The sequence below is a fragment of the Lepus europaeus genome, chromosome 23 (assembly GCF_033115175.1).
Source record: "Lepus europaeus isolate LE1 chromosome 23, mLepTim1.pri, whole genome shotgun sequence".
Lineage (NCBI taxonomy): Eukaryota > Metazoa > Chordata > Mammalia > Lagomorpha > Leporidae > Lepus > Lepus europaeus.
In genome coordinates, this window is record NC_084849.1 from 27,029,727 (window position 1) to 27,042,799 (window position 13,073).

Sequence of the window (13,073 nt, forward strand, 5' to 3'; positions counted from 1 at the left end):
AAATCAGCCCGAGAGGAGGGAGAGGGTGGCCAGCAGGAGTGGGTGTGACTGGGCTGCAGGGCAGCTTTTGGTGGAGCCCCTCTCCTGCTGGAGGGCTGGGGCCCAGAACGCTCCCGCCTGCCTGCGCCTGCTCCGCCCAGCTAGTGTACCTCTTACTCCTTCCTCTCTTGGCTCCTGGGGTGGCAGAGGTTTGGGCACGGCCTCCTCCCTTCACTTCTTCACTTCGCCTTTTCCGCTTCCTTTTAGTCCTCCCCAGAGGTTCCCTTTGAGAAGGTGATCTGGCTGCTCTGTGCGGTGGAATCCCTGTTGTGAATTAGAAAGACTTCCGGATTCCTCCTCAGAAACCCTGATTGGTGACCACAGGCCCCTCAGGTGCTGTCTAGTCTGCTTTGATCTGTGTTGGGGAGGAGTCCTTGCCACAGGTTCTGGGGTATGGATTCAGGCAGGAGGTCCTTCCACTGGAAAAGAGGGCAGAGTCCTAGGGCCCAGGGCCCAGCAGGTCTGTCTTGCCTCATGGAGTGTATGTATCGAGGTACCACATAGCTGTCACAGCGAACAACACCCTTCTTCAGCTGTCTGTTCATGCATCAGTATCCCACAGCCCCCAGCGGGCTCCTCTCTGCCCTTTGCCGTTGCCGACCCATCCCCGCTCCCCGCCTCCCGGCTGCCTATCAGCGGAATCACAGTGTGCGCAGATCTTGTTCTGGCTCCTCTCCTTCAGTGCCATCGCTGTGTAATTTATCCTCCGGGGCAGCCGCTGTTCTTATTTGGGGTATATGCTATTCTGTTGCATTATGCATGCATGCACCAGGTCATTTTTTTTTAAAGATTTATTTATTTATTTGAAAGAGTTAAAGCGAGAGAGGGAGAGACAGAGAGAGATCTTCCATCCGCTGGTTTACTCCCCAAATGGCCACAATGACTAGGGCGGGGCCAGGCTGAAGCCAGGAGTGCAGGAACCTAATCTGCTTTCCCAGGCACATTAGCTGGGAGATGGATCGGAAGTGGAGCAGCTGGGACTGGAACCGGTGCCCATATGGGATGCTGGTGCTGCAGACGGTGACTTAACACACTATGCCACAGCACCAGCCCCACAAGGTCACTTTTGCATTAGGTACTTAATGGAATTGGGTTAGTTCCAGTTGTTGGCTACATAAAGGCAGCTCTAGGAGTGGATTTGATCAAGTCTTCTGGTGGGTGCACGTGTTAACTCTGTGCATGGTTTGCAGGGCTGGGTCAGAGGGTGTGGCCTTTAGCGTGTTTTGCCGAACATTTTCCCCAAGTGGTTCGGTTTTCATTCCCATTACCAGTGTGGAGTTCCACCTGCTTGACATTCTTGCCAGCACCTGCCATTATGACAAGCTCCCTGTTGATTTGGAAGGCGTACTTGACCTTGAGACCCATTGGGTGCCATGATGATAGGAATGAAAAGAATGATTTAGGAGGGAGAGAACCTGTAAGCAAAGAAGCTATGGGATATGGTGGTTCTGTGTGTGTGTGTGTGTGTGCAAGCTTGCAGGAAGAAGGGAGACGGGGATACAACTGTGTCCCACTCTGGGAGAGGACCCCTGACTACATACTGATTTCTGAGCAGTCAGTGCAAGGTGAGGATGTGGGGAGTGGGGAGGGCTGGCTGCTCACCCTTCTAAACAAAAAGTCCTGACAGCCAGTGGGAGGTGCAGGGAGCAGCCCTGGAAGAGCACCCTTCGTGCTGCAGTAGCAAGTGGGCAGGCCACTCTAGAGGCCAGGGTGAAGCCTGTCTGCCCAGGGCAGGTGGCAGAGAGGGCGGAGCCGGTGCCCATAGAGGAGGTCTGTGGTGGGCTGAGCAGACTCGGGGAGGGCTGTGGCTGAGAGCGGGGGCACTGCACAGCCGGGCACGACAGCCTCAGCCCTGTTCTCCCTCCGGTCTTGTCCTGTGACAGGACTTGTGGGTGTAGTGCTTCGTTCCCTGCCAGATAACATTGTAGAGTACTGAAAAACAGGAAGGGATTTTCCATAATCTCTCTGCCCAGATAGGGCTGTTTCTGACGTATTGATGTTTCCTCTCGTGCTGAGTGTGCCTATAACTTTATATGTATGTGTGTTAAATATGTCGATATGCACAGGCATTTTGTAGGTGGAAGCAGGCTGTACCTGGGAGTGCAGTTTTGGGTTGTGGGTTTCTCCTGGTTTACGTTGGGTTCTCTCCCTGGGTGGGCTCCAGCTGGGACCTGTGTGCCTGCTGCCCCGTGTTCTCACAAGATGTGGGCCATGCACTGCTATCCCATGGACTTGAAGACAAGTATTTCACCAATTTTTTTTTTTCTTTTTAGTTCTATTATGGATTTTTCAAGTGTTCCCAGAAGCAGAGATAATAGTCTGCTGAGTACTTAGGAGTTGGTGACATATGGCTAGTGTTGTTCCATCTGCCCCTCCTGAACTATTTTAAATCGCATCCAGACACCATACGATTTCAGTAGTGGGGCCTCCCCTTATATGCCACACCCTGTGTGAGATAAGCATTTTCCTAACGTCTTAGTGTGGCAGAACACGTCCTGGCCACGTGCTTGGCTGGTGGTGAGTGGGACGCCCTCAGGCTAGAACTGCTGATTCTTTGAGGTCAAGCTTTGGAGTAAATGTCACAAGCTCCCGTGTCTCCTGAACCAGCTCAGATAGCAACGTGCCATCTCAAGGGCAGCAGCCTTTCCTTCAGGTCTTTTTTTTCTTTAAAGATTTTTTTTGGCCGGTGCCACAGCTCAATAGGCTAATCCTCCATCTGCAGCACCAGCACCCCGGGTTCTAGTCCTCGTCAGGGCGCTGGATTCTATCCCTGTTGCCCCTCTTCCAGGCCAGCTCTCTGCTGTGGCCCGGGAGTGCAGTGGAGGATGGCCCAAGTGCTTGGGCCCTGCACCCCATGGGAGACCAGGAGAAACACCTGGCTCCTGGCTTCGGATTGGCGCAGCATGCTGGCCACAGCGGCCATTGGAGGGTGAACCAACGGCAAAGGAAGACCTTTCTCTCTGTCTGTCTCTCTCTCACTGTCCACTCTGCCTGCCAAAAAAAAAAAAAAAGATTTTTTAATTTTTTTTTATTTGAAAGGCAGAGTTACAAAGGCTGGTGCTATGGTGTAGCAGGTTAAACTGCCACCTGCAGTGCCGGCATCCCATGTGGGCATCCCATTTTCCCACTTCCCCAATCCAGCTTCCTGCTAATGTGCCTGGAAAAGCAGTGGAGCATTGCCCAAGTGGTTGGGCCCCTGCACCCATGTGGGAGACCCAGAAGAAGCTCCTGGTTCCTGGTTCCTGGCTTGGTCTGGCCTAGCTCTGGCCTTTGCAGCCATTTAGGGAGTGAAGCAGCAGGTGGAAGATCTCTCCCTTAGTGTCTCTCTACCTCTGTCCGTAACTCTGACTTTCAAATAAAATAAATCTTTAAGAGAGAGAGAGAGAGATTGAGCTCATCTGCTGGTTCACTTCCCAAATGGCTGCAACAGCCAGGCAGCCAGCGCTGGGACTAAAGTCAGGAGCCTGGAATTAATTAATTATTTTTAAAGATTTATTCTATTTTATTTTAAAGTCAAAGTGAGAGGGAGAAAAAAAGAGAGGGGGAGAGATAGATAAATCTTCCACCTACTGATTCACTCCCCAAATGGCTGCAATGGCTGGGGCTGGACCAGGCTGGAGCCAGGAGCTTCATCCAGGTCTCCCACGTGGGTACAGAGGTCCAAGAACTTGGTCTCATTAGCAGGGAGATGGATCAGAAGTGGAGCAGGCAGGACTTGAACTGGTGCCCATATAGGATGTCAGCGTTGCAGGCGATGGCCCAACCGTATGCCACAGTGCTGGTCCCAGGAGCCTGAAATTTCATGTACGTCTCCTGGTAGTAGCGGGGGCCCAAGCACTTGGGCCTTCTGCTGCTGCTTTCCCAGGTGCATCAGCAGGGAGCCGGATCAGAAGTGGAGCAGCCAGGACTTGAACTGGTGCTCATGTGGGATGCTGGCATCAAAGACACAGCTTAACCTGTTGCACTGTGACGCCGGTTCCCAGGTCATTTCTTTGATCTTGTTCCCTGTGAGTTGAAAGATCTTGGGAGAAGTAGGAGAGCTTTATCAGACAGCTGAGAAAGTGTGTCAAGTCTTTGGTACTGATAGGATTAGAACATTTGTACAGAACCAAAATATCCATTCCTACATGTAGGTGGATGGTTAAATTCTGAAGTGCATATTTTTGCCTTGTTCAAAAACATTGTATGTTTCTTTAAATAGTCAAACAACCAGAGTGCAGAAGTTTGCTAACAAAGCAATGGAAGAAGTTGCAGTCTGTTTGGGATGAAGTTTGGCAGACTTACACCCCACTACCTGTGAGGTCCAGAGGCCAGGTGTTTGCTGTAGTTACTGTTGGTGACTAAAGCAGTTGGTGTCTCATCATTTCCTGCCTCAGAGATGAAAGCACCTGGCCACTGGGGCAGTGAGCCAGCTGTAGGGTCAGGAAAAGACTGGGTACAGGGGGGTGCTGGTCGGTAGCTCTCTGGAGACTCAGAAGACTGGATGTAAAACCGGGCCCACGCTGGCAGAAAACAGGCAAGGGGCTCATCCAGTTGGGAGCATTGGGAGGCCCCTCCCTCGTCTGGGGGTGCTGAGGGAGCCTGCAGGAGGGCAACTGCTTTGCCAGCACTCACTGGCCTCACTCACCTTGAAATCGTACTGAGTCTGTACTCTGATCGTGGGGCCACTGGCAGCACTGTGGAAGGAATACGTGGTAGGCTTTCTGGGACACTCGTAGGAGTCAAAATTGATGATTCCTGTCCAGTGTTAGCTAAGACAGGAAGGTTTAGAAAGGTGGACGAGACCTTTCTTTAAATTAAAAAACAAAACAAAAAACCAATTGAGAGGCAGAGAGACCGACAGAGAGAGCTCCCACCTGCTAATGCACTCCCCCAAAACCTTCCTTGACCAAGGTGGGCTGCAGGCAGGAACCAGTATTGCAGTCCATGTCTCCCACATGGTTGACAGGAAATCAGTCACTTGAGCCATCTCTGCGCCTCCAGGCTAATGCAGACCCTGGAGTTAGGAGCCAGGAGTCAAACCCAGGCACTTCAGTGTGGGATATGGGCTTCTTAACCACTAGGCTAAGCCCCGGCCCCAGGCCTTTCTCAGTAATAGCTGCTGTTCACCGGGTATTTCTCTAAGACACAGTCTTTACGTGCATTTTGCCATTTAAGTTACTTTCATATCATTGAGGTGATATATGAACATCAGTTGCAAAGATCAAGTAATAATAAGACAAGAATCTGCAGTGATACCCTGTTTGCCCAGGCCTCCCCGAGGCAGCAGGTGCCTTTGGCCCTTGGCTGTTTCCCCAGATCTCAGTAGTGCTCACATGCTGCCTCTGACTCCGCTGGGTGAGTGGTGACTTACCGCCTTGCTCTCTAGCTGCTCCCCAGCCAGGGTCTCTGCTTCTCCCTCATCCTCCCAGTAAATCGGGAATGAATGCTTACGTTTTATTTATTTAAATTTCTTAATTTATTTGAAATGCAAAGTTAGAGAGAGAGAGAGATCGATTGATCGATCTTCCATCCACTGGTTTACTCCCCAAATGGCCGCAATGGCTTGGGCTGGGCCAGGCTCAAGCCAGGAGCCTAGGACTCATCCAAGTCTCCCTCTGAATATAGGGGCCCAAGCACTTGGACCATCTGCTGCTGCTTACCTAGGTGCATTAGCAAGGAGCTGGATTGGAAGTGGAGCAGCTGGGACTGAAACTGGTGCCCTTATGGGATTCAGGCATTGCAGGCAGCAGCTTAACACACTGCACCACAGCACTATCCCCTGGGTGTTTATATTTTAAACCAACACAAATGATATTGACAGCTGGATGTGGTGGTATAGTATAATTATTTTATTTTTCCTCAAAAAAATGCCTTTTAAAAACTGCCCAGCTTTCTGGGCACCAGTTGCTAATTTATTTATTTATTTTTTTAAGATTTACTTATTTATTTTAAAGGCAGAATTAGAAGGAGGGAGGGAAGGAAAAAGGGAGGAAGAGAGAGAGAGAGAGATTGATCTATCTTCTATCCACTGGCTAGGATCTAAGACCTTCATCTAGATCCCCCACCTGTCGGATAGTAGGAGCCCCAGACATTTGGACCATCTTCTGCTGCTTTCCCAGGTGCGTTAGCAAGGAGCTGGATCAGAAGTAGAACAGCCAGGGCTCAAGCCGGCACCCTTATGGGGTGCTGACATTGCAGGTGGAGGCTTAACCTAATGTACCACAATGCCAGCCCCCCCAGTTGCTAGCTCTAACCATATTCTTTAGTCGCCTTTCAGTACAGTCAGTCCCTAGCTTATCTCCAGGCTCAGTGACCTGAGTGACCACCTCAGAGCTAGCTGGCTGTCAGCTCCAGCTCTTTACTGGATGCGGGGAGGACAGTCCCCAGCTGACCTCTTGAATTGCATTCTGCAGACGGTTGCTGGTCTGCATGGGGTTCCCAATTTCCCGTATCCTGTGTCTTGTGGTTTGCTCCTTCATTCTGCCAGCTTCAGGCAGAAGGCCTCAGAGGAATTAGTTTCCTGGAGACCATGGCACATTGGGTGCGTCTAGACTCTTGATGGGACTTATTTCCTGGAGGATTTAGAAGCACATTCCACAGCACTGTGCTGGCCAAAGCCTGGGTGCCTTGCCTCCTTCTCAAACTCGGGTCCTCCCTGTGGGGAAGGTTCTTTAGAGCCATGGTATCCACTTCCTGGCTCATTCTCTTGGGAGAGTGTGGATGTTGGCCGTGCGCTTTCTTTATTTCACTCCTGTTACCCAGCCCTTTGTCTGTTAACTCTGCTTTCTGGGGTGTTTCCTCAATTTTATCTCTGAGTTTTTGCTGCTAATATGCTTTCTTTCTAAAAATTCCTTTTTGTTTTCTTTGTAATCTAGCTTTCCCCTTTTTATAGCACCTGTTTCTGTTAAATGGATGCAGTTTCTGGATGATATGGTTTCTGCATTTTTTTTTTAAGTTTTTTTTTTATTTATTTGGGAGGTAGAGTTACAGACAGTGAGAGAGAGAGAGAGAGAGAGAGGTAGAGAGAGAGGTCTTCCTTCCGTTGGTTCACTTCCCAAATGGCTGCAATGGTCGGAGCTGTGCCGATCTGGAGCCAAGAGCCAAGTGCTTCTTCCTGGTCTCCCACGCGGGTGCAGGGACCCAAGGACTTGGGCCATCTTCTACTGCCTTCCCGGGCCACAGCAGAGAGCTGGATTGGAAGAGGAGCAGCCGGGACTCGAACTGGTGCCGGCCTCATTTTCTGCGTTTTCTTCTTCCTGCGTGCCAGGATGCCTGGGGGTCCTTGGTTGGCGCTCACTCTAAGAGGGGGATGCCCTGAAGCTGTGGTCAGTCACTTGTCAGCTGGTTGCAGCCCTGGAGGCGCACCTGGCTGCAGATTCTGAGTCCTTCCTCCAAAACATGGTCTTCCAACTGGAACCAGCACCCATATGGGATGGCAGAACGGCTTGACTCGCTATGCCACAGAACTGGCCCTGGAAATACACTTTTTTTTTTTTTTTAAAGACTTATTTATTTCTTTGAGAGGCAGAGTGACAGAGAAGTAGGGAGGGAGAGAGAGATTGATTTTCTGTTCACTGGCCCACTCCCTAGATCCCACAGCAGCCAGAGCTGGGTTGGGCTGAAGCCAGGAGCCCAGTACTTGGTGCCATCATCCTCTGCTTCCCAGGCACATCAGCAGGAAGCTGGATCAGAAGCGGAGTAGCCAGGACTTGAACCTGCACTCTGATCTGGCATGTCGGTGTCACAGGCAGCAGCTTAAGCAACTGTGCCATGAAATCTTTTCTCTTTGTTGCTGTCTGCTTCTGGTAGTATGCTTAGGATTACTTTCGTCCTCCTGTGTGACTCTCCTGTTGTCTTTCGGGACCTTAGAGTGTACAGACACTGGGTAGAGTCCACGTGCAGTCCGTAGGCTCCTGTCCCAGGTGGGCGATCAGAACAGATGCCGTCTGCAAACTCAGCTGGTGACGTATTGGGAGGTTTCTGGGTGGGCGGAGGTGGGGCTGCAGAAATCTCTGCACTCAAGTGGGTGTTGTGGTTCTTAAATTAGAAGAAACTCACACAGGTTCCCTTGGACATGTCTGTCACACACACAGATGGAGGCAGCCTCCTGTCTCCTTGGGTCTGTGACCCAGGGAGGAAAGAATTTTCCTGCTTGAGACACCTGCAGAGGGGTCGGCTTTCCTGGAATTCATGCATCCCTGCAGGAGTGGGAAAGGAGGGTGTGGGGTAGGGTGTGGACAGGAGTCATGGAGAGTGAGAGAGCCCTTAGGTGGGAAGCAGGCCCTGGGAACAGGGGGTGGAGTGGAAGGAAGGGTCAGGGAGCAGGAGCAGGCCAGTTTCTCCTTATTATCATCGTACCCATGGCACACCCTTCCTGCCTGGCTGTGGGGCTGGCGTGGGGGGTACGCTTCAGGTGACTCATTGTTCCAGTGGGAGGGCAGCTGTGCTTCGTCATTCTCCTGGGAAGGGGCGCCACTGACGTCGGTGTGCAGTGAGGTATTTTGGGATGCTGTTGTACTTCACAATCAGGCAGGGTGTTCTCTCACCGATTCCTCTAACACATACTTGGTGCTTCCCGCATGCCCTGGACCTTTGAAGAACTGACTGCCAGAGGCCTCACCTGTGTTGGCACAAGTCCACGTGGACCTTCCCTGCTTTACCCTACACTGATTGAGATTACAAGGACTGGGGCTCGATTCCTGCTAATAAACGGAGTCCCCCAAATCGGGGGTGGGGAGTAGGTGAGGAGCCACAGGCTCATGCTGGACAGGAGCTCTGCAGCCCTTCAGAGTGCTCCTTTATGAGGGGGCCATGCTGGAGTGTCTCCCTGGGTCTCCGAGCTGGAGAATGGCCAACCTGGACTCGGAGCCCAAGTCCTTCCTTCTCTGGGTGCTTCTTGCCAGACCCCGCTGCCTGGGGTCTGCCTTTGCCCGGTCTCCCCTACCTGTACCTGCCTGTTCAAGGCTGTTTCCCCGGTGCCTACCATGCTGATTCTCAGTGCTGCTCATCATAGCCCATCAAAATGCATGACAGCCCACCCTTTGTGTTGAAATGGCCAGTCGTCTCGTCCCACATATCGATGACTTGACTGCCTGTTACATGCAGGGTGGATGCTGTCATCTCTGCTTTCAGTGTTCATAGTACAGTGGGGCCCACAGACCGAAACCAGTGATTCCTGCAGGGCATCTGTGAGGCAGACAGCATGGGTACCAGGTAGGCATGAGGTGGGGGGAGGCCCCCAGCAGGGCCAGTGGGGCGGTCAGGGAATATGCAAGGCAGCAGGGTCACTGTCCCCTCCTCCCAGTGCCCTGGGCAGAGAGAACATGGGTGCAGGAGAGAGCTCCTCAGTGGACTCCTGGACAGGCTCCCTGCATGCCTGGTGAAGAGTGAGGCATGTCTTTGAGGCGTTCGGGGACCTAGCCCAGCTGCTTCCCAGTCACTGGCAGTCCCGTGACTTAGAGGGCTGGTGGAGGTGGTAGAGGCAGGAATGGGAACTGGAGAGAGATCCCTTAGAAGGGATCACCACAGTTGCAGCAGGGCAGGAATGAGGGGCAAGGATTTGAACAGGAAGTGAGGGGGTCCTGGTGTTGTGGCGCAGCAGGTTAAGCTGCTGGTTGTGATGCTGGCATCTCATGTGGGCACTGCTTTAAGTTCTGGCTACACGGCTGCACAGGGCCAAAGCTTGCAGCTGGTACTCAATCCAGGTCTCAGGGGTGGGCGACAGGACCCTAGTGACGTAAGCCATCATGGCTGCCTCCCAGGGTCTGAATCAGCAGGAACCTGGAGTCAGGAGCTGTAGCTGGGAACTGAACCCAGATACTGCAGTATGCGATGCAGGCCTCTGAATCAGCAGGCCAGGCAAACACCACCCTTTATAAACTCACGTCATCTCCAAGCAGTCAGTAAGTAATGTCTAATATAAAAACAGGAAGACAAGCCATTTTACTTATACCCAAGCATTGGATTTACTCTCCAGTGTTAAGTAATGGCTTAGAAACCCAGACAAGGCTGGCACTGTGGCGTAGTAAGTTAAGCCTCTGCCTGCAGTGCCAGCATCCTGTATGGAAACTGGTTTGAGTCCCGGCTGCTCCAGGTCCCAGCTGATGGCTTGGGACAGCAGTAGAAGATGGTCCAAATGCTTGGGCCCCTGTACACACATGAGAGACTAGGAAAAAGCTACTACTAATCGGCCCAGCTCTGGGCACTGCAGTCATTTGGGGTAACTCTGCCTCTCAAATAAGGAAAGAGGAGGGGAAAGAAAGGCTTTGTTGTGTTGGGCTCCTTAACCATGAAGTGTTGCTCCGTCAGTTGTGTCCGTGAAGCCACACCCTCCGCTCTGTGTTTGAGGCTGTCTCCTCGTGTGATAGTTTACCTTCCTTTAGTAACAGTCGCTGCCAGGGTTGTTTTCAGGAGACAGAGACAGGAATGGCCATTCCCGTCCAGCTGCTGCGGAGGCATTGTGGGACGGCAAACCCAGCTGAGGGAGAACGGAAGGGACTTTGGAGAGTGAGCTGGGTTGTTTCAAGGTTTCCAAGGTGGAGCCAGGGCCTGGGCAAAGCTTCATATAGCCGGCACTTGAGGTCCCAGCGTGAGGAAAGGGGGGACCCAACCTAAGCATGAGTGGAATGTAAGACTGAGCAGTTGGTTCCCGAAAAACAGGGCCCTGACTAGACGCCAGGGAAGACGGGCCAGCCTCTGCTGGGAACGGTGTGGGAGCCAGGCAGAGGGCAGATCCGCCCAGCTGCACCTCCGTTTCTCTTACAGAGCCTGATCTTCAGAATTACAATCAGGAGCCGAAACATCTTGTAAGATGTGGCTCACAGAACTGGGAACGACCCTCAGGGTGGCGCTGCTCATGCTTCAGCGGCTAAGCGGGCTCTCCACTCAGGCTGTGGCAGTGGTCCAGTGCTGCCCTGCAGAGCCCTGGCACCTGGCTGGAGGAGCACCTTCCTCCTTGGCTCCAAACCTTACAGCATTTGCTGCTCACCTGGGACTGGCTGTTCCTCCCAGGTCAGTCTCCTGCTGCAGAGGCGCGTGTTTGCACACCTCAGAGTACATCTGTTTCTGGTCTCCAGCCCGGCTGATGCTCCTCAGACTCTGAGTCACTAACAGTGGGTGCCCACCCTGTCCACGTCATCTGTGATGTGACCCTGGCGGGATGGCACAGGACTTGTCCACCAGCAAATGCACTGGCGTCTGGTGCCACTTTGCTGTCAGCTCGCCTAGCTTGGGCCTCCTGGTACCTCTCAGCTCCAGCTGTCCGCCGTGTTTCTGGGTGGAATCTGCGTGCGTGTGCCAGCCAGATGCACTGTGTCTGTGTGGGGCCTGCCAGTCTGCTGACCCTGTCTGGACAGACCTGCAGCAGCTCACCAGCTCTGTTCTTAGGAGCTGACTTTAGCCCTCAGTGATTGCTGCTGTTGAGTTCCAAACCCATCTATGCCACTGGGTCCTCCGTCAGGCTCCTGCCTCTTCTCTTCCCTGGGTTTACATCTTGGCCCCTGGCTGCACCTGCAACCACAGCCTTCCTGCTCCGCAGCCAGGCAGCCCCCAGGCTGTGGGGCTCGGCCAGCAAGCGCTGGTCTCTGGCCTTCGTCCCCTGCTGAGTCTCTGTGTGGCTGGTTTGCCTCCTTTAACACAGCTGCCAGAAGGTGGGAAGAGTAACGGGCATTGGTGTGGGGGCACTACAGGTTAGGTAGCCAGGTCTGCTCAGTCTCAGAAATGCCCAGTGACTTATTAGTGTAGCGGGTGACATTAGCCTCAGCACATACACACCGGGTCCTTACTAGGCTCCCAGCCAGCGCCTGCCTGTGCCTCGATTCCCCACGAGTCTAATCTTGTCCTGTGCACTGGCTGGCTCTGTGTTACCCTCCTGCATCCCTGTGGCCCTGCTGACCTCCCTGTCATGTGTTTGCTCTATCCCTTGGCTGCCTGGCTGGTGGGAACTTATTGCTGAAAGGCAGGGTTAAAGAGAGAGGGAGAGCCAGAGGGAGAGAGAGAGAGAGAGCTGTTTTCTACCCACTGGTTCACTCCCCAGATGGCCCTAATGGCCAGAGCTGCACTGATCTGAAGCCAGGAGCCAGGAGCTTCTTCCGGTTCACCTATACAGGTGCTGGGGCCCAAGCGCTTGGGCCATCTTCTACTGCTTTCCCAGACCATAGCAGAGAGCTGGATCGGAAGTGGAGCAGCTGGGACTAGAACCAGCATCCATATGGGATGCTGGCACTGCAGACTACAGCTTTACCTGCTACACCACAGTACCAGTCCCTCCCAGGCATATTAGCAGGAAACTGGTACAGAAGCAGAGCAGCCAGGACTTGGGCTAAGTGTTCCAACACGGGATGCCAGTGTTGCAGTGCCTGACCCACTGTGCCAGCCCCTCCTTTGCTTTTGACAGATGTGCACCTGTTCTTGTCTTGTGAGCGTGGTGGGCAATGCGTGGTGGGCAGCATGGTGCTGCCCTTCAAGGGGAGCTCAGCTTCACTGATGTGCACACCTCTCTGTCCCTGTGGGACTTCAGTGTGATGAAAACCTTCATTGTTAGGTACATGGGTAAATGCATCTTTATAATATTTTTCACATTTGTGTGACCTGCCTTCTCCTGTCTTCAGCTAGAAGCTGTTGGAATTGGGGCCAGTCTCTGGCCCCTTAAGAGAACCTGCACATGGGGACCCTTGCCTTGCAGGGATCCATAGACCCCTTCATTTTACAAAGGAGGAATCTGGAACCAGAGTCTCCCTGTGCTCTCAGTGGTAGAACTGAATGGAGACACAGGCCACCCAGTGGACAGGACTGGTCACAGCAGTCCAGCACACCTGATTTTGTGCTGGTGTTAAACAGTCCCAGTAGACTTCATGGCAGCTAGCATCTCAGGCCTGGCTCTTATTCCCTTACTCAGCTGCCCGTCTGCTCTGCTGAGGGTACCTCCTTTCCTGCCCCTCCCGGACCTCAGCCTGACTGCCATGCTGGGACAGTGCCTTGTCCACCAGAGGCAGCTGCTGGCTGGGGCCCCACACGGTGGACCGGCTCATGGGTGTATACATCTCTTCTCTTTT

General features: G+C 52.9%; 1 protein-coding gene across 8 annotated transcripts in view; it reads left to right on the forward strand.

Annotated features, from left to right (window-relative positions):
* The window catches only part of MED15 (mediator complex subunit 15), a 76,759-nt gene that overhangs the window by 11,949 nt on the left and 51,737 nt on the right, over nucleotides 1-13,073 (forward strand). For 5 of the 8 annotated variants that reach the window (XM_062182588.1, XM_062182589.1, XM_062182590.1 and 2 more), the window contains exon 2: nucleotides 10,786-11,031. The exons of the other annotated variants lie outside the window; for them this stretch is intronic. In XM_062182588.1, the coding sequence (XP_062038572.1) occupies nucleotides 10,832-11,031 (200 nt within the window). In that variant the 5' untranslated portion in view covers nucleotides 10,786-10,831. The remainder of the gene's footprint in view (nucleotides 1-10,785; nucleotides 11,032-13,073) is intronic. 8 annotated transcript variants of the gene reach the window in all.